General features: G+C 37.9%; 2 protein-coding genes across 3 annotated transcripts in view; one reads left to right on the top strand and one right to left on the bottom strand.

Annotated features, from left to right (window-relative positions):
* Positions 1-1,033: 1,033 nt before the first annotated feature.
* On the bottom strand, positions 1,034-9,697 carry KIAA1143 (KIAA1143 ortholog). 2 transcript variants are annotated; one of them, XM_059818797.1, is made up of 3 exons: positions 9,578-9,697; positions 7,916-8,075; positions 1,034-1,662 (listed from the first exon to the last, which is right to left on the bottom strand). In XM_059818797.1, the coding sequence occupies exons 1-3, from the start codon at positions 9,689-9,691 to the stop codon at positions 1,451-1,453; spliced, it is 486 nt and encodes a 161-aa protein (XP_059674780.1). In that variant the 5' UTR covers positions 9,692-9,697; the 3' UTR covers positions 1,034-1,450. The 2 variants fall into 2 exon arrangements, with proteins under 2 accessions (XP_059674780.1, XP_059674779.1); XM_059818796.1 differs by having other exon boundaries at positions 9,584-9,697.
* A 366-nt stretch (positions 9,698-10,063) lies between these two features.
* KIF15 (kinesin family member 15) overlaps positions 10,064-18,908 on the top strand; it is a 36,298-nt gene continuing 27,453 nt past the window's right edge. The window contains exons 1-9 of the mRNA XM_059818497.1: positions 10,064-10,082; positions 11,747-11,789; positions 13,109-13,292; positions 14,264-14,340; positions 15,461-15,498; positions 16,453-16,550; positions 16,935-17,114; positions 17,795-18,004; positions 18,112-18,237. Coding sequence (XP_059674480.1) covers positions 10,064-10,082; positions 11,747-11,789; positions 13,109-13,292; positions 14,264-14,340; positions 15,461-15,498; positions 16,453-16,550; positions 16,935-17,114; positions 17,795-18,004; positions 18,112-18,237 — 975 coding nt within the window. The remainder of the gene's footprint in view (positions 10,083-11,746; positions 11,790-13,108; positions 13,293-14,263; positions 14,341-15,460; positions 15,499-16,452; positions 16,551-16,934; positions 17,115-17,794; positions 18,005-18,111; positions 18,238-18,908) is intronic.

Raw genomic sequence — 18,908 nt, 5'->3', positions numbered from 1 at the left:
GACTTGCATTTGATCTTGTGCTGCAGGAAGTTGGTACGTACGGAGACAGGCAGCAGTCATACGAGGCTTCATTACCAGGTGACAAAAAAATCCCATTTTATGGACTGAAATTTTCATTAAAATATCTTTGGACCACTTATAGAAAACATAATTTATTGTTTAATACCAGATTAACAAACTAAAACCAGCTGTTTCACACAGCAAGTTCAAATTTGCTCCTTAATGAAGCTTTACAGCCCAAATAATTTTCAATGTCCTGTCATGCAGCAGAAGAACTGGTTTCATTGCCTTGTACCCTGTAATTCTGCAGCAGTCTCAGGTCTTGCTTAAATATGGTTATAGAACACACCATACTTCCAAAAAACTTCAAAGTCACTAGTCCCATTTCCACCCCCTTGTTCTCTCCAATTCCATCAGCTCACAGTGTTATTTTGAATTTCAGCACATCCTGTTACAGAAATGGTACCGAAATGGTCACTTTTAGCGTACTGTACATGGGCAACTGAAAAATTTCAAAACTTTGTATCACAGCTATAACATTTCTTGTTTATAAATTTCCTGTTTATAATTTCCTACTTGAAGAAAACTAAAATAATGCTTTTCCATGGCTTAAAGATGAAATACATTTTTTAAATAAGCTGTTTGGGATCCCAAATAATTATGAACATAGATGTAGCCAACTGGAACAAATATATTTAAAAAAAAACCCACCACCAAACCACTGAGCCCATCAGTGTGATAACGACAGTGCACAATCTCCAAGGGTTTAGGCATCTTTCTTTTGCATTAGTTGATACCATCAATGACAATCAAAATTTTTGTATCTTGCTAGGACAATCGATTCAAATGAATTTGATGTTTCTTAGACTTCATTCACCAAAGACAGGATTAAGACTACATGGTTTTAGCAACTGCAGGCTTACTTACTGCAAAGGCTCTGCAAAGAGCTAATCTGCCAAACCACACATGCAAAAGTTAGTGCAAACTTTTGTTAAGCTATGAGACAGAAAACGTCAGTCTCTGTTCCACAGCTATGAAGTCTCTCTCTTTTGAATGTCAACAATAACAGGTAAAAAACACACAACTGTCAACTAAGGCCAGTAAATAGAGAAGAAATACATTTTTAGTAATGGAGGACATTTTAAAATGTATCGATTGAAAATTTATATAAGCTGCATATGTACAGGTATATTTTGCTACTCATTTGTGACCTCAAGTAGCTTTTACATACGTGGTTAAATTCTCTTTTAAAATAAAGACATGACATACCATTCATACAGTTCCATCTGAACTGCAAAGACTTAGCTCTTGCTAGTTTTATACTATGTTTCTCTAGTTGGACTGTAACAAAATAAGAGAAGACTCAGATACCATGCTTCAATTTCTAGGAAAACACTCAATCTTACTCAGATCCCTAGAAGGGTAAATAAAATATAAAAAAATACAATTCCTAATCATCATTTTCTTCATCATCAAATGAGAGAAGACTGCTATTTTTTATTTGCTTAGCTGTACTCTGAGGAGTAGTTGCTTCTCTCTTAGTTTTCTTTGCCTCTTTCATCTTCTTACTTGAACTTACATTGAAGTCCAAAAACTTCTCTGATGAACGTTTGGCTGGCTTCCTGAACATAATTTTTCCATCAGCAGGTTCTGGTTCACCATCTATAACAAAGACAGTAAAATCAGAACTCATCTGCACATGTTCACACACACATACAGACCTTCACTATGATCTTTTTCCCTAGGACCAAGATCAGCAAGACCTCTGATAGAATATAACAATCATGAAAATGTATTTTTTGGCCACAGAGTCTGTATCAATGAATGTCCTTCATGCACACAAATCTGCTCCGTGGCAACCAGCCCTTGAAGACAGTTCTCCTGCAGTTCCTACTAGAAATGGGTTCTTACTAACCAGAGCTTTAACCTAGAATTAAGTGTGAGCACTAGAGCTTTTCCCACACAATCCAGCTGTGTCCACTTATCAAAACGGAGAAGACAACTTTATAGGATCTTCTTCACTATTTGTAAAATCCATGACAACAAATGCACTTATTTCAGAATTATGGTATCTCTTTAAAGAACAAAATGGCACATACACAAGACAAAGCTTTTCTTTTTCTTCTAATATACCCTGTCCTGCTGAGAAAGCTAAAAAGATTACATGTTCATAAACCTGCCTTTTGTTATCATACAGGATGAAAGTTTTAGGGTTTCTTTGTATCTGCAAAATTACCAAACTATTCCAACTGACTAATTCTGCTCCTCTGCATGTCCTAGAGCAAATAACAATTTTAAAAACAAGAGAAGTCCCTTCCAGGATTATCAGGCAGAGGAAGAAATCTACTGCACAAGTAACAGCATCAAGGCAATATTTCTGGAAAAAAAAGTGTAACTGTGAAGTCATGAATCAGACACAAAGACTCTTACTTATATTTAAATATAAAATAATTCCCCTTACTAATTGCTGGTTAACTACAGTGTTTATTTGGAAACCCAGATCTTCTAACTCAAACAAGATCCAAGGCACAGGATATAAGCCAAATTCTGCAAAAAGAATGCATCTGTAAGAAAAATGTCAATTATAAGCAAACCCAACTGTCTATACACTTGAGCCAGTCAGCACACAGACTGTATATAGTACCAGTACAGCTGTGGAAATAGGACTTCAAAGCAAGCAGCTACTGCATAAGCACAAGGAGCATCAAAAGATCTCACTGAACACTCTTTTAAAGAGCAATTACTACCTTTTCTTAGAATGGTAAATTGAAAAATCAACCCCCTAAAAACCTAAGAAAAGCATATCCACAAAATAAATCAGATAAACAACTCTGTACTCATACTCCATGTAAAAATGAAAGTCACAAACTTCAATTTTACCCCCAAGACTCCTACAACCCATTCTGTGAACTGCGCAAAATCATTTCATCTTGTCTACCAAATAGAGACACTGAGAGGTATCTTTGCAAGATGTATTTAAACTCTTAATAAGCAAAGTGCATAAACAGAGCAAAGCTCAAAAACGCCACCAAAATGGCAACTAGTTTAGCACTGACCTCCAGGGCCTCAATACTCTTTGCGGATCATTCTGCATCAAAGGAAAAGATTTTAGCTTTTGGCTTGGTTAAACACTATCAAAATTTCATTATATATGCTCAAGGACATTCCTTTCAGTAGGAAGCCCAGGCCAGCTTCAGAGAGCTATGATGTGTTGGCAGTGCTTGAGAAAGAATGAAGCACACGAGGAAACACAGCAGACCTAGCCTTACCTAAGCAACTTGTGGAAAGAGGTAGGACGGACTATGCTTTTTGAAAGAGTTTGATGTAGCAGCTCAAGAAATTTGTGTTGATTTGTTAAGATTGTCTTTTCCAGCTGGTAAAAGCTTCACGTCATCCCTTCTAATTTTACCAGACTCTTATGTGTCAGCTGTCTTTTTTGTTTTCATCAATGACCTCCAAAAACTGACTTGTATAAAGCAATGCAAAGAAGATATTGAAAAAACAATCTCAGTGTTGGTAGTTTTTTAAAACAGAGCCCTGATAAAAGACTGTATCAGTATTACAAATTATGGAAAGCAGGATTTCTGATAAACACACTGAAACACACAAAGTAAAATACAACCAACATAAAAGCATTACAGGAGAAATAATAAAATCCACTTCCTATAAGAGAGTCAAAAAACTATACTAGCAGTTCAAATTCTGACTGTTCTTAGTCATTGTTGCTTTCACCTGAATCACAAACCTTTACACTGGTCGACTAAGAGGGGCACAATCAGATGTTGAGCTGAAAACTGACTTAACAAGTGACATCCATTTAAGAAGCCACAAATGCAGAATTTTTTTTCTTCTCTTTTAATTGCAAGTTGTGTATTACAAAAGAAATAGAATTGAGGGTCTGAAAAAGAAACACTGCTCTTCAGTTTACTGTATTTTTTATTTAGTAGTCATTTGTGTAGTTAGCAGCACCATTTTTCAGCAGTTTCTGTCCGCATGGGTCAATGAGGCAACAACAGGAAACACAAACGCCACTAAACTGGCAGGAACAACAGGAGGAGCAGTGCAAACAATATTTCAAGATATATGTCTATTCAGTGATAAAGGTTGGAAAAAATTTATAACCTGGCAAATTTCTTAATGGTTTCTAAGGTTAGAAGTTCAGGTCAGACATTTCAGATGCTCCTTCTAGTGCTTTCTGGCCACCTATCTCTATGCATGCCTTTGGAAGCACTTACGCACACTGGTATCATGAAGATAAAAAGGCCAATCTTCCTCAGATATTCAGTCTCAATCATTTATGATAACACTTGGGAAAGTTTTTGTTACTTAAATACTGTAAAATTAGCTTTGATTTAGATTCCTGCTGTTAACATGATGAAGAGTAGCATGAACTCTGTGACACGTATCTGATGTAACAACTGTTTAAGCTAAGGAAAGAGCTCTGATACCCAAGACAGCACGGACTGTATTCTCCTTCCTTCTCCCCTCTCTTGTCTTCCCCCAAACCCAGCATATAGAATGAAACAAGAATAATATTAAAACACTTTGAATCAGCAAGGACACCTTCTGCCAAATTCGGTCACCTGCATGTATCGGAGTGTCCCAGAGGCCAGATGAACTAGAAAAGCAGTAGAAAAATCAATTCCATAGACTATAATGAATGCTGGGATAAAGTATCTGGCAGTAATTGCCGTATTTTCTTTTGTGCAAACTTAATTTCTCATAAGACCATTTTTCTTTGTCTGTGAACCAACAGTAACGATTTATAAAATGCTGCATAAAAATATTAAGCAAAATGACTGTTGATAAACAAATTACTACTTCTTCAAAAGCCTCTAAGTCAGTCCTCCATAGAGAAAAATATTTCAATATGGAGGGGCGTTTTCTCATATAGGAAAGGTTCAGTCCTAAATAAAAAAGTTCCCTGTGACTATACTTGCAAAAGCCAACGTACAAGCTTCACTAAATTTTGTTCTGCCTCAGGAGGCAACTAAGTGCAGCTAGGACATTAATCAGCTGGTTTTGCCAAATTAATGCAAAAGTGTTACTCATCTGTAAAAGAAAATGCAAGTCACAGGAACTGCTGGTGCGTGAAATAAAAAAAAAAGTGTAGCTGTGTCAAACTGGTTATAGAAGAAAATGAAGGAGAAAGGATGTAAATGAGATATGGAAAATCCTAGAATAATATCCCAAACCAAAGCCTGAAGATAAGAACCTTCAAATGAAGACAATCACTATAGATATAAAAGAGAAGGCAGAACCTCAAAACTGAGTACTTTCCATGTTTTGAAAAACTATCAGTTTCTATTCACAACATAGTTAGCAGCACATTACTTATGATCTATCAAAGTGCCTCAGCATTGATGCATGGTAGAAAACAAGATTATCAGTTGGGAAATTTACTTCCCTGCTACCTTTTCAACTTCACATAATTTCACTAATGATCTGATTTAGGGCTATATATTATGGTCTAGTACCCGTTAAATTAAATTTCACTTTCAACTCTGGGATAAAAATCAAAGCAACAAGAAATGTAATCAAATCATGCAGCATCAAACTTTCTTTATACTTCCCATTTTCAGAATTGACAATTATCAAAAAAATAAAAGAAATTAATATGTTATTCAAAACTCTCTTTATTAAACTGGAAGTAACCAGCTGTCTAAATACCTGCCTCTGACCAGAAATCAGAATTTAAATCTAGAGGTCAGACTGACAGCGCAAAGATGGACAAAGACTCAAAAAAAACTTTCAGCAAGCTGTAGCACACTCACCCACACCTTCATTAAAAATTTCACACTGGGTCCTCTCCATAGCAGTGGAACACAGTAGCACTTACCCTGTTTATTCCCATAAGCCAAAAAAAGGAAAAGGAAGCCAAGACCTCATATTAGCAGCAAAGGCAGATGAGCGAATAGTAACACAATAATGTAGATAGAATAGAAGGCAGCAGTCCCCAGAGCATAGTGATTCAACACCCCTGCTACCTACTATGGTAGGTTTTTGCCCTCCAAATACAAGTTATTACTGAAGGGCTGAAGGGGCAATAAGGAGAGATGCCAAAGACCTACAGGGACTCAATACTACCATCCTCACTACATACAATTATGTCTTAGGAATGTCTTTTTCCACCAAAGAATTCCAGTTACTCTATTCAAATACACTTCTATTTCATACTGTGTATTCAACTTGGTAGCTCTTTTGGACTTTTTTCACAGCATGGACGCCACCTCAATAGATTCTTGTGGACAACTACTTCTTTTTGCCCAGCCTTACAAAATCATTTTTCCTCCTACTGTGATCATTCAAAATTCAAGTTACTTCTATGAAAAGGAAATCAATGCTTAGAAAGAATCATGACATTTTTTTCCAATAGGTTGAAATTTCTCCCAATACTAGGACGGTGATCCCGCTTTTGAAAAGAAGTCATGTGACAACTTTACAAACTGCAACACCAAGCACATGCATTACACTTCAATAATAAGAGACCAGGAAGTAAGCCAGAAGCTGAACACATTTTCTCAGAGTTCAAATTATGCAAACACAGCTCAGTCCACCACCTGGTTACACCTTACATATACGTATCTACCTGCAGAAACAAATCAGATATATTTTTATTTCATTTCAAACCTACCTTATAAAAATTAAGAATTTTTCATCAATCTGCTTTTCAAAAATGTAAGACTCTCAACGTATTTTCTCTCGCTACTGTTATTTGACTTCTCCATTTCTACCATTTAAATTTTAACACAGCACAAACCTCAAATTTGGATTTTCAAATCCAAAGGGCAGAAAAAGACAGAAGCTAAGGATGTCATGTTGCTAGTTATATGCTAGCCTCTTAATCTGTTCTAAAATCAATTAACAGCCTTTGTAAATAGCCACAATGGCTAACCGAGAAGTTCCACAGCTTCTGTGAATCGCCTTTCTATTTTATACTTGTGAGGTTCCAGTTCTGTATTCTTAATTATCAAGACATTTGCACTAGAGACAGTAATATCTACCTTTAATCTGCCAAGTCTTCTGTCAGCAAAAAATAAAAATAAAGCTACATTTCATCATACCCTGTGTAATGATGGAAGGTTTTAAGACTCTCAAAGCATTTATGTCAACCATATATGAATGACTACTGACAGAAGTTCTTAACATAACTGTATTCATCAACTATAGTTTCACGTCTTTATTGTCTAACTGCAGCAACCTCTCCCACACCACTTCCATCTTTCCATTCTTGAAAAGGCTGTTAAATAACTTAGATAAAGCTTTCTGTACCTTGCTGTTTGTTGGCACTGTTGTATCATCTGTTACTTTCAACTAATCCGTTTAGTTTTAATACGTTTGCAAGTCACAACACATACTGGGGATTATTTTAAGCAAGTAATAACATGGACCAGTCAGTTAAGTGAACACGTTACTGAGCTTACACACCTACCATTCTTTCTACTGAAGCACTAACCTGAGTTTTCTCCTTCTGCCCAGACACTCTCTTCCATGAACTCATACAATTGCCTTTAAGACATCCACTCCACCGTCAAATTTGGCTGAACTAATTAATGAGTTCAAAAATTATCACAGGTGATGTCAGAAGACTGTGTACTAGGACAATGATACACCATAACAAAACAAAACAAAAAAGAAAAGTAAAAAAAAAAGAATTTGAGGTGGTATTTGGAGGTAGGATGATGCACAATCAAGAAGCACAGAACTGCAACACTATAAAAAGCCAGACACCTTGGATATGTATTCAACAACTTCAGATTAGGAATCACAAGTCCAAATTATTTAGCTGAAAAATTCAAAACAACTAATCAAAGGTAGTATTAAATGGTAGAAAACTGAGCAAATATCAACCTCCCTTTTATGGGTTACCTCCCTTTGGCTATACAAAGCAAGAAATTAGTAGTCTGAAATTCACCTGATTCATTTGACTTTAAGGCCTCTTTGATTTGCTGTTTAATTTTCATTGCTTCTTCAGCAGTCAAGTCCCCTTTTTTCAGTGTTACCACTTGAGGTTGCTCATCTTCGTTGTCACTACCATTCTCACTATCACCATCTGCAAGTGGAAGCTGCTCTCTCTAGGCAAGAGAGAAATAAAAGCAATTCTGATCACCACATTAAATCACAACAGTTAAGGGTATGCTAGTACTCTTTGGTTTCACTTTGGCAGTAAGGTTAGTGAGGAGACAGCTCACAGCTGTCAGTGCCAGGCACTCCAATTCTATCACTGAGACACAGCGTCCCCTAAAACACACAGTATGGGCTCTTTCAATTAAAGACCAAAACAGTAGGAACTTGGAAGGTAAGAAATTAATTCCTTTTGCTTGTTATCTTTACTGTACAAGCACTGCCTGCCATGAAACACTAAGAAAATCTTCAATGCCTGGGTCCAAATTTGAATCTTCTATGCTGTACTCAAAACAGCACACAGGGAAAGGGAGTCTGTGGTGGCTTTGTTATTAAAGCTGCCTAACCAAATCATTGTAAGCATTATTGACACAAGGAAGACCATGTCCCTGTTTCCACTCTCTCAAACCTGTGCTTTGAGACAGAAGAATAATTTGGAATAAAATTTTATATAAATAAACTTGTTGGTGTGGAAACCTCAGTGCAACAACATAAAGTTTGGCAATATTATAGGAACTGAAAACTTCATCTTATAAGGAAAATTATACAGTATTACCATAATCTACTAAAGTTACCAAGAGATAGACAAAATGCAACCTCCCTCAGAAGTGAAACAGCTCGTACTCAATTTACTAAAGGCATACTTTTCTCTCAAATTCCAGCTCGTCACAAATAACGATGGACCTCTTTCTTAAGGCATCCAGTAAAAACTTACCTAGCAGCCACACACACAAAAGCACGTTGGAAACGTAGAAAAAAAGAATGCCCTCAGAAAAGACTGCCTTTTAACAAGCTGGCTCAATCTCCACTGCCTCTGCCCGGCCTTCCTGTCCATCACACTGGAGTTTGTGTCTGCTGCCCTAACATTAAGATGATGTTACCCCCTTTCCCATGTATTTTTTTTACTGTACACTTTTTTATTCCTGCCTGGGCTTTGTAAGGCCAGTTAAACTTGGGACATCATTGCTGTTCCTCCCGTTGCCCCCACAGACCACTTGGGTGCTGACAGGCCGGCACTGGCTGCTCTGCAAAAGGCACCTGATCACCACGGCTGCAATTATTAAAAACAGCAATGGGGAGGGGCACTGGATTTTTGTTGTTGTTGTTTTGAATCTCAAACGCATAAGCAAAAACAAGTTACAAAGACAGTTTCAGTTAATTTTAGGCGGGTAACTACAGTTACCCCTTGCCCTGCAGAGGCAAAGCCTGGAAGTGCTGCTTCCCCACCGCCTGCGACGGGGCCTCTTCCCCGCCTTCATTTTAGGCCGCCGGGGGGTGGGGTACATCATGGCAGGGGAGGCCTCGTGGAGCGGGCGCTGCCCCTTCCCACCCCCGGCGATGGGCCGGCCGCGGCGGTGGGAAGAGAAGCAGGGCCCCGACACAAGCCCAGGGGAAGGGGGCCTGCGGCAGCCCAGGGCGGGGAGGGCCGCGCTGCCCGAGCGCGGGGCCCGGCCATTACCTTGGTTTCCACCGTGGGCCCCTCCCGATACCCGACCTGCCGCTTGAAGCGGCTGAGAAAGGCGGGCTCGGCCGGCCGCACGTAGGAGACCTGGTTCCTTTTGCTCATGGCCGCTGCCCGCCACCAAGCCGTGCTGCCACCTCCCGCCGCCCTCCCCACAGCCAGCCTCCCACCGCCCACTTCCGGGCCGAGCGGGCGCGAGAGGACGGCAGCCCTAGTGGGACATAACTAACACACCTCCTCCCTTCCGGAACTCTCCCCGTCACGTGCAGGGGGGAAGGCACTTTCAGCCAATGGCACGAGCGAAGCGGGAGCGGGGAAGTTGGCTCTACAGCGAAATGGCCGCGCCCATGCTGGCTTCGAGGAGGGGGCGGGGTCCCGTTGCCTGCGGCTCTTAGCGCCAAATTCAAACGTTCCGCCATTTTGGAGAGGTGGCCGGTGGGCGGGGAGGTGCTGGGGTCGGCAGGGCCGGAGAGGATCATGGCTCCCGGCGTGAGAGGTGAGGGGGGACGGGGTGGCCGTGGGGCTGTGCGGCCGTGAAGGGGCTGAGGGATGTTTCCCCCCTGTGCGGGGAGCAGGCGGCGACCGGGGCGGCTCGGTGAGGGAGGCCGCGCTGCAGGCAGTGCCCCGGCTGGGTGAGGGACGGCTCTGCCCTCTGGGGCCGACCGCCTCCGGGGTAGTATGACCTAGATATAAGAGCAAACAGGGGCAGGTAGAGGTATGGCCGTGTTGGCTGGGTTCAGTGCCCCACGGAGGGGCTGATCCCCGGGGGCTGCGGTCCCGGAATGCCCGCAAGGCAGCCGCGCTGCCCCCGGTGGTGTTGAGGAAGGGCGACGGGAGTGGAGCAGCGGCACGGAGAGGGGTGACCCCCCGCGCTTCCAGAAGCGCTTGTGGCGCCGATGTCCCCTACGGCTTCTCCTGGTTGATATGTGTAAGCAGCTCTCCCAAGTGGGAAGGCGTTACAAACCCTGTGGCTCTCAACCGTCCCGCGTTTATCAGTTCGTCTTCTGTGATTTTATCGAGTTTTAATTATCTGTGGTGTTTGTAACTAGCCTCTTACAAGCGTTCAAGTGGGAGCAGCACTTTAAAATGGGAGCTAGGAACCGTTAACTGAGAGTCGGTCATTTCCCACGGTACAGGCTGTGCAAGTATCTATCAGCCTGATTTCAGTTTTAAAATGCACTGCTTTTCTTGTCCCAGCTCGTTTTGATACCTTATGCATTTGAAAAATAAATAACTGAATTAGAAATTAGCACATCTCTCAGATGTTTTTGTGTGAATCGAAGCATGTAAGCTTGCATAGCAGCAGCAGGATATTTATGTGTAGTATGAGTGTTAATGAGAAGGTTAGTGCCTTTGCATATCATTATTAATCCTAATTTTAAAGGGATCCTCCTACAATAGAACAATAAGGTCTTTATTATTGGAATATTTTGGTAAATTATCTTTCATTGTCATTTTACTTATTTTTTTAAATTTTATTATGTTACTTAGTTAATATTTTGACTAACCTATGTGAAACAATTTCATGTCAGATTCACCCTTAAGTAAAAAGTAAGTTACAGTATCTATCTATGGGCTAATATGTGCCATCTCCTTGAAATGCGAAGCTGTGCAAAATGATGCTCATATGTATAGGAGAGCTTTATGTGTTACACAGTGCTCAATATTATTTCAGAAAAGTGAAAGTAATATAGCTACTCAGTTGTGCAGGTTTAGGAAATTCAGTTTTTGCCGTCATGTCAGTAAAACTATTTCATGCTGTATTGTTTTATCTGCAGTGAGTTTGCAATTTTTAAAATATAATGGGAATATATAATACTATTAACATTATGTTCCCAAGTCTCCAAAACACTTGCAAAACCTTAGATATATTAGTTTAATAGGCTACTCATTGCACATACATTTACCAGTGTGTGCATGCTCACGTTGCAGGACTGGAGCTTTCTCTACCTTTGCAAGAAACTGCAAACTTTCTGTCAAAGGAAGGTAGTTACTAAATATTTTTGTGCAGTTCTGATTCATGCATGAAATGGATATTTATAAGGCTCTCCATTTATCTCCCTCAGTACTGCTTACGGTATTTTCTATTTAAATGGATTTCTTTGAGCAATAATTTTATCTTGTTTAATTTTTTGTGTGTGTTTCACTTTTATTTTATAGGAGATTTACGTGACTCTGCATTACCTTTGTTGAACTCACCTAGGTAAAGTAGTATTGGCCAGTTCCCATATATGAATAATCACATTGTTCAAAAAGTGCAAACAAAACCTAGTATAACTTTGTAAAATAATTTAAAGCTTTTTCTTTCAGTGTTTTCCTGCACAAGATTGTTACTTTTCTCTCCTAACTTCCTTATAGGTTTAAAAAAAAGTTCTCTTAATAAAAGTGTTGTTCTGAGGCATCAGATTCCTCTTGGAATGCTGCCATGCAGTAAATTCTCGTTTGTCCACTAACTTTGCAGCTGGACTCTAGAATTTCTCTGAAGAGATATTCCATGAGGAACTTCAATTCTGTGAGGAAGTCCTAAGCTAAAACAAAAAACAAAAAGCCCTCCTCCAAATATAAACAGTTTTTGCCACAACTCAGAATAATATTATCTAATGAAAAAATATTCAGCAAGTTAGTGTGGTGTGTCTTAAATCCAGTATAACATCTTCCCTTTCTCAGCTGCTTCCTGTTCTTTTTTAGCTCTTTCTCTGTCACTCCCCAACCCCACGTTTCAGTTGTGAAGTCCTTCCCCCACTTCTAAAACTATTCTGTTCCTTTCTCTTGTTTACCAAAAGTAAAAATCAGTAACAGTTGTAACACCCTTGTGCTATAACTGCCTTTTGGGAAAGAATGAAGTAAAGTAAATCCAAGTTTGCTGCCACTTAATGTAAGAATTTAATTCTTTAGTATTATATCGGTATATTGGTGTTTATGCCAAAAGTCCTCAAAGCTTTAATATACTAGTCATGCACAATTACGTGTTCAAGCTAAATTTACTGGTGTATCCACTGATAAATGTGATGAAATAGGTTAGGGAGCTTTTAGATGTAGGCGTTGCTATACTTCATTGGACTCATGGATCAAGAATTGATTGTTCTTTCCCTTCTTGCGACCAGCAAAGAAAAATGCTAGTAACTTTCCTGCTGGAATGTAGGATCATCTGCTCCATTTGTAAAGTCTTTTATAACTTCCAGTAGTAAGAAGGATGATTGAAACCCACAGTCTTAGAAACTACCGAAACCTTTATTGTAACACTAGTTTTATATATCTCAGGTTCACTGTGAAATGTGTTCTTTTAGAGCAACAGCAATAAATTCCATTAACTTCACGTTCTTTGTGTTTAAATCTGCCACATTGTTCCCTTTAATAAATCTTTGACTTGTAATGCATTGATGTGTACATCTAGAAGGGAGTGTATTTTCAGGAGAGACCTTTGTATGACTTCCTGTGCTTGATCTGCTTTCTGTGATTTAATTTTATCAAACAGCTGATAGATCTATTTCGAAGTAATCTAATGCATAAATATTCATTTAGTGTTGAAGGCGATGCTATCAAAGTTTATGTAAGGGTACGTCCCCCTTCAGAGGGAACTGTGTTAACCGATGGAGATCAAGGCTTGTGTTTATCTGTTCTTTCATCGAATACCATCCGTCTGCATTCGAAGCCTGAGCCAAAGATCTTCACTTTTGATTACGTTGCAAATATGGAAACAACACAGGTAATAACTTCCAGAGTCTCATAATGGTATTGCAGTTTTTCCACAAACTTTGGCAACTGCTACACTAAACTTTTCTAAAGGTGTAATGCCTTAGGTCTTAATTTTTAACTTAATTTCTTTAATTAAAGTCTGCATTAAAATTGAAGCTTCTGTTTGTAAATGTTACAGTAACACCATAGACAGAAAATAAACTCCCCTGTTGACACAAAGATATAAAAATAGCTGGCAGTCAGTAGCTGATATTAAAGATGTGATTTGTACATTAGGAACTTAGGAGTTTATATTCTATTAGTTATATTTACTTCTTATACATTTGCCTTTTAAACAGATCTGTTGTTCATCTGAGACAGGTAATACTGGAAGGAAAATCCTTCAATTTAGTTTTTATAATATTGTGTTTGAAATTCTGAACATAATTTTAATTCCTCTAAAACTTCAATTCCATTTAACTTCTGTTTAAAAAACAAAAACCTCCCAAAAAAACCACCCACGGTAGGCTGTTATTTGTAGGTAGGCTCTTCTTGCAGGTCTAAGAGAAATACATGAAAATAGATGAGGCTAACAGTTGTGCAGATTTGTTGAATATGCCATTTTGCAGTGGCAAATGTTGAAAGTTAACTAGATCTAATGAGTGTCATAAGCTCAATGTTGACCTACTGATGGTATAAACTACATAATGTAATTAAAAACACTGGACCAAAATTAATGTAATATAGATTTGAAAGCCATTACTATGATGCTGAGTTTTATTGTTTTTCTCTCACTTATCAACAAGGAATATTTTTTTTTCAGAGGGAGTGATTTATGTCACAAAGACTTAGGATGTATTGTTTTGCTGTGAGAACTCCAGGGGTCGTGATACTAACAAATGCATCTGTTTTATACATTATAAAGTTATGGTATGGATAACACTGATAGAAGAGATACTTAAATGACTGGTGCCAAGTGCCTTCTCTTTTCCTTGTCCTCAGGAGTCGGTGTTCTCAAGTGTGGCCAAAAATATTGTTGAATCTTGTATGAATGGCTACAATGGAACCATCTTTGCATAGTAAGTCATTTAATGGTATTTCACAGCGATTGCAACATTTGAGGAGATTGTGTTAATGAGTAGTTGTGGTTTTAAGCACCAGGGCCTGCTTAATGTTACAGTAAACTTTGAAAGTGCTTCCTTATTGCAGCACAGCATAGGGAATGTTCCTGCAATATTGAAGAGTACTTCTTATTCCTCTTTCGGAGCCATCTATTTGTAGGTGTTATGCTTCTAATACTTAAGGCCAATAGTGTGGTTTGTAAACTCATTTAAATTTTACTATTGTTTTTCCATAAAACCTAGAAGTTTTATTGTACTGTTAAAGAGAAAGCTAGTTGTTTTCAGTATGTCCAGAGTAAAATGGAATGAAAATTGCTTTAACTTGATATTTGGCCAGCTCAACTCTTTAGTGAGTCTTAGCTGCCTGTGGGAAAACTCATGAATGATAATTTTAACTTTCAAAATGTTTTCAAGGTAGAAATATATCCATGACTGGTAGCATGAATATAATTATGTCAATATTTTTTCATTTTGAAAACTGAGTAAGCACTTCGGTCAAAAATGCTAAATTGAAGGACTGATCTAATCAAAACTTTACTGGGTTTTTTAGCCTAGCACAGCATTTGCAAAACTGTGAAGCGAAGTCTACTTTGTTACAATATACAAATGTGGAAAACGAAGTGAAATTGCCCTGAAGTTTCTCTAGTGTGATTAATAACTATGGTTAAAAAAAGGATATATTCAACTTAAAAGTATTTTTCTCATTTTGGGTTTATGCGTACTGCTGAGTGACACAAAACCCAAAAGATTGGCACAAAAATTAGTTTAATATATATATTTGAAAGGCTTCATTTTAATGCTAAGTTCCACTATTTCCCTTTCCAACAGAAATATGGAAGAAAATGTTGGGTGGTGGGGGAGAGAAAAGGTAATTTATCTAACAGAATTTCATGGTCAAATTTGCTGTTCTGTTTTTATAGCTTTTTAGCTGACTGATTTCTCAGCTTGCCTTTGTCTCTGTTTATCTTCAGTTTAGAAGATTAATTTTTTTCATTTTAAGCTGTGAGTTCTCCTTAAAAGATGCAGATTAATGAAAAATTCAGAGCCAGAATAAAGCTTTATCTGACTTTTTTTTTAGTGGCCAGACTGGGTCAGGAAAAACCTTTACTATGATGGGTAAGTAGATGAAAGAGCTTAATCTTTCAGTGATTTCGTAATATTTTTTTTTGTCTTGAGTTGAAATGTTGTCTTGCTTAAACACCAGGGATGATTTAGATCTTTTGTCTTCGTGCAGATAACTTTAAGATTTAAGAAATGGTGTAGTGCTCAGTGCAATTATTCTTGCTTTATATCAAATGAATTAAGTATAGGTGCTATTATCTATCTTTTTGAAGATGCAGATTTTCTGTTTTTAACAGGAGAGAAGCTTTTCAATGAAATCAAATGCTTTTAGTAAATTTCTCAAAAATGTGTATTCTACTGGTTTCCCTGTTTGGCTGATATCCCTTGCATGTGTAGAAAAATATTCTAGTATGCAAGGGTCTTCCATAATAAAATATAGTGAGGTTTTCAAAATAACTGCTTCCTACCCAACTGGGAATTTAAGGCCTCCCTGAATATGAAGGGATCCCCTTGTAATCTTGTTCTTCACACAGTGGTGATTTTAAATGCATTAATATTGTATTTAACATTAGAAGGTTAATGAAATAACCAAAATCGGTTTGGCTGACATGTTTTCAAGGACTACATAGAAGTTAACTAAACATGGGGACAAATCTGCTCCATCTTTCTGGTTCTTCAAATCAGTCTTAAGGTAGCTGTATTGACATACCTGCACATCTGCCCATGTTTTCTATGGAAGTCCAAGTAGTTTATACTATTTTAGACTTAAGTAACCTATGAACAGGTAAAATAAACTTTCACAAGTATCATTTAGACTACATAGAAATCTGATTATGGAATATTATCTTAGATCTTGAAAGTTGATTTTATTGCATGTCTTCTGTGGTTTTGCCATAAACTGACTAAAACCTGGTTGCTGAAGTCTTCTATAATGACTTCTTGAAAAGATCAACCATTATTCTAAAGTAGTACTAATTATTTTTTTTTTTTAATTAAAAATCTCTTTAGGACCGTCTGATTCTGATAATTTCACTCACAGTCTGAGAGGTGTCATTCCACGGAGCTTTGAATACTTATTTTTTCTAATTGAACGTGAAAAAGAAAAGGTACGTTTATTTTATACTTATTGCAGTGAAAGTAATGTCTCACATTAAAGATTAGCTAAGGCTGTTTGATAAGCCAGGTGTGTAGCAGTTAAGTTTCCAGGATTATTGCCATCTTGTATCAAATTTATTAAGAAATGCTTGCATCTAGTACTCTATCAAATTATAGTACACTTTCTTGGGACACAAGTGTGCTTATATTTTGAGTCTAAAAATGCATCTAGATTTCTGCATGTTGTTTGTCATCTGGGCATCAGAAATGTATAGTATGCAGAATATATATGCAAACTAGTAGCTTTAGATATGTGTAAAAAGAGACTTACTTCCAGACAATGCCAGACTTAATAAAATCAATCTGTTTATAGTGTAAATTACTGTATTTTTCAGGCTGGCAGTGGAAAGAGCTTTCTCTGCAAATGCTCATTTATAGAAATCTACAATGAACAGATATTTGACTTGCTAGATTCTGCTTCAGCTGGACTCTTTCTAAGAGAACACATCAAGAAGGGAGTCTTTGTTGATGGTGCTGTTGAACAGGTGTTGTCATCTGCTGCTGAAGCATACCAGGTATTTTTTGTCACTTTTTAATGCTTGGACTATTTATCTTGATGCTATTTGGTAAATGTTCCTCTTTGATAAAAGCTCCTATTTTTTGCACAATGTCTGTGATACCCTCTTCCCCTATCTCCATCCTCAAAAAAACAGTGTACAAAGCTGTTTCTAGGCAATGCTTCCTGACTATCCCACACAGGTAAGAAATCATATAGTTCTGGAGTTTGGAATATATGAATTGCAACTGCAGTAATCTTTCCCTAATGCTTGCCCTACACATCTCTGAAATAGTAACAGAAAGCTAGATCTCCTGCTAATTGGGCAGCATGTATGTTCCAGAAATGGTCAGGTTTATTTCTCCATCAATGAGACGCACATAGTACTTCTGTGACTTTAAATATTTTTTCCTTGTGTACTGCTAACAAACACCAGTATTGGATATGTTATGCTTTCAAATGACAATGGCACTCTTGGAGGAACAAAGTGAATGTTATAATTAGTGTTTTTATTAAGCTTGACTGTAGCTATATTTTTTCATTTTTAAAACATTTGTATTGGAAAAAAGTAAAAAAGTCCTTGAGATTTTTGAAAGCTGTTGCACTGAAATATGCTTACTACTGTTTGTGCCACCTACATGTAAATAGTGGGTATCGTGTGAGATACTTGATATTATTTGATGCCTTTTTCATGCTTAGGTATTAACTATGGGCTGGAGGAACCGTCGTGTAGCATCGACCTCAATGAACAGGGAATCCTCAAGATCACATGCAGTTTTCACTATCACAGTGGAATCCATGGAGAAGAACAATGAGATGGTTAACATTCGGTCTTCCCTGCTCAATCTGGTAGACTTGGCAGGATCTGAGAGACAGAAAGACACCCATACAGAAGGACTGAGGTTAAAGGTTAGTACCGTAATATCTATGGCATCTTTCTCCTTTCGGAGGTACTGCCCTGTTCCATCTACCAGATCTGTTCACCTTTGTTCTTTTCACTTTTTTTTTTTTTTTAGGAAGCAGGTAACATAAATCGATCACTAAGTTGCCTGGGCCAAGTAATCACAGCACTTGTTGATGTGGGTAATGGAAAACAGAGACATATTTGTTACCGGGATTCCAAGCTCACTTTTCTGTTACGGGTAATGTATATCCTCTGGATTTTATATGCTACTTGGGGTGTAGAAAAAAATATTTGTTTGGGTTGGTTTGCTTTTACTCTAAAAAGCTGAACTCAGGTGCATTAAAGATTTGTTTCAATATTGGGCAGGTGGAAGAAAGCTTGAAAACTATCTTTTTACCTAAACAGACTTCCAGTCGATTTACTGCTCATAATCTCCTTTTACATATTTGCAAGTTTTAATGAAAAAGAAGCATATATATTTCCCTATAATTTGGAAATACAGTGTATCACAGTGTAATATTTAGATGTGTTGAAATATTTGACAGGATTTCCAGAATTAGCCTATGTGCTAAGTGTTGGTATGATGTTAAGAATTAGATAAATTTACAGTTTCCTACCTGAGAGCTTATGGGCTATTTTCAAGATGAACAGAAAACAAAGATGGAAGCAGTCCATTTGTTGGATGCCAGCACTCACGAAAATTCTGTGAACAGTAATGAATAATATCTGTAGTATATTTTTGTATTATAATATAGTATGATTTTGTAGTACTAGGCTTTTAGAGTCTTAGGTATAACTGCTGCCTTCGCCAAGAGATTTGAGAGGTACTTGTCTAACAGCATGGAGATATTTAAAGACATGCATGTGAAAGGGAGAGGTTCTTTTTATATCCTTGGTCAAGAATCTGTT

The sequence above is a fragment of the Gavia stellata genome, chromosome 6 (genome assembly GCF_030936135.1).
Source record: "Gavia stellata isolate bGavSte3 chromosome 6, bGavSte3.hap2, whole genome shotgun sequence".
Classification (NCBI taxonomy): domain Eukaryota; kingdom Metazoa; phylum Chordata; class Aves; order Gaviiformes; family Gaviidae; genus Gavia; species Gavia stellata.
The sequence above is the reverse complement of the archived record's forward strand: the minus strand, read 5'-3'. Positions and strand labels throughout refer to the sequence as shown.

What these genes read in the sequence shown, in the direction of transcription:
- KIAA1143 (XM_059818797.1), bottom strand. Translation starts at nt 9,691, where the DNA reads ATGAGCAAAAGGAACCAGGTCTCCTACGTGCGGCCGGCCGAGCCCGCC. An exon ending in CGGTGGAAACCAAGGTAATG is followed by an intron (nt 8,076 to 9,577) that starts GCCGGGCCCCGC and finishes TCTCTTGCCTAG; the next exon opens with AGAGAGCAGCTTCCACTTGC. An exon ending in CTTAAAGTCAAATGAATCAG is followed by an intron (nt 1,663 to 7,915) that starts GTGAATTTCAGA and finishes TCTTTGTTATAG; the next exon opens with ATGGTGAACCAGAACCTGCT.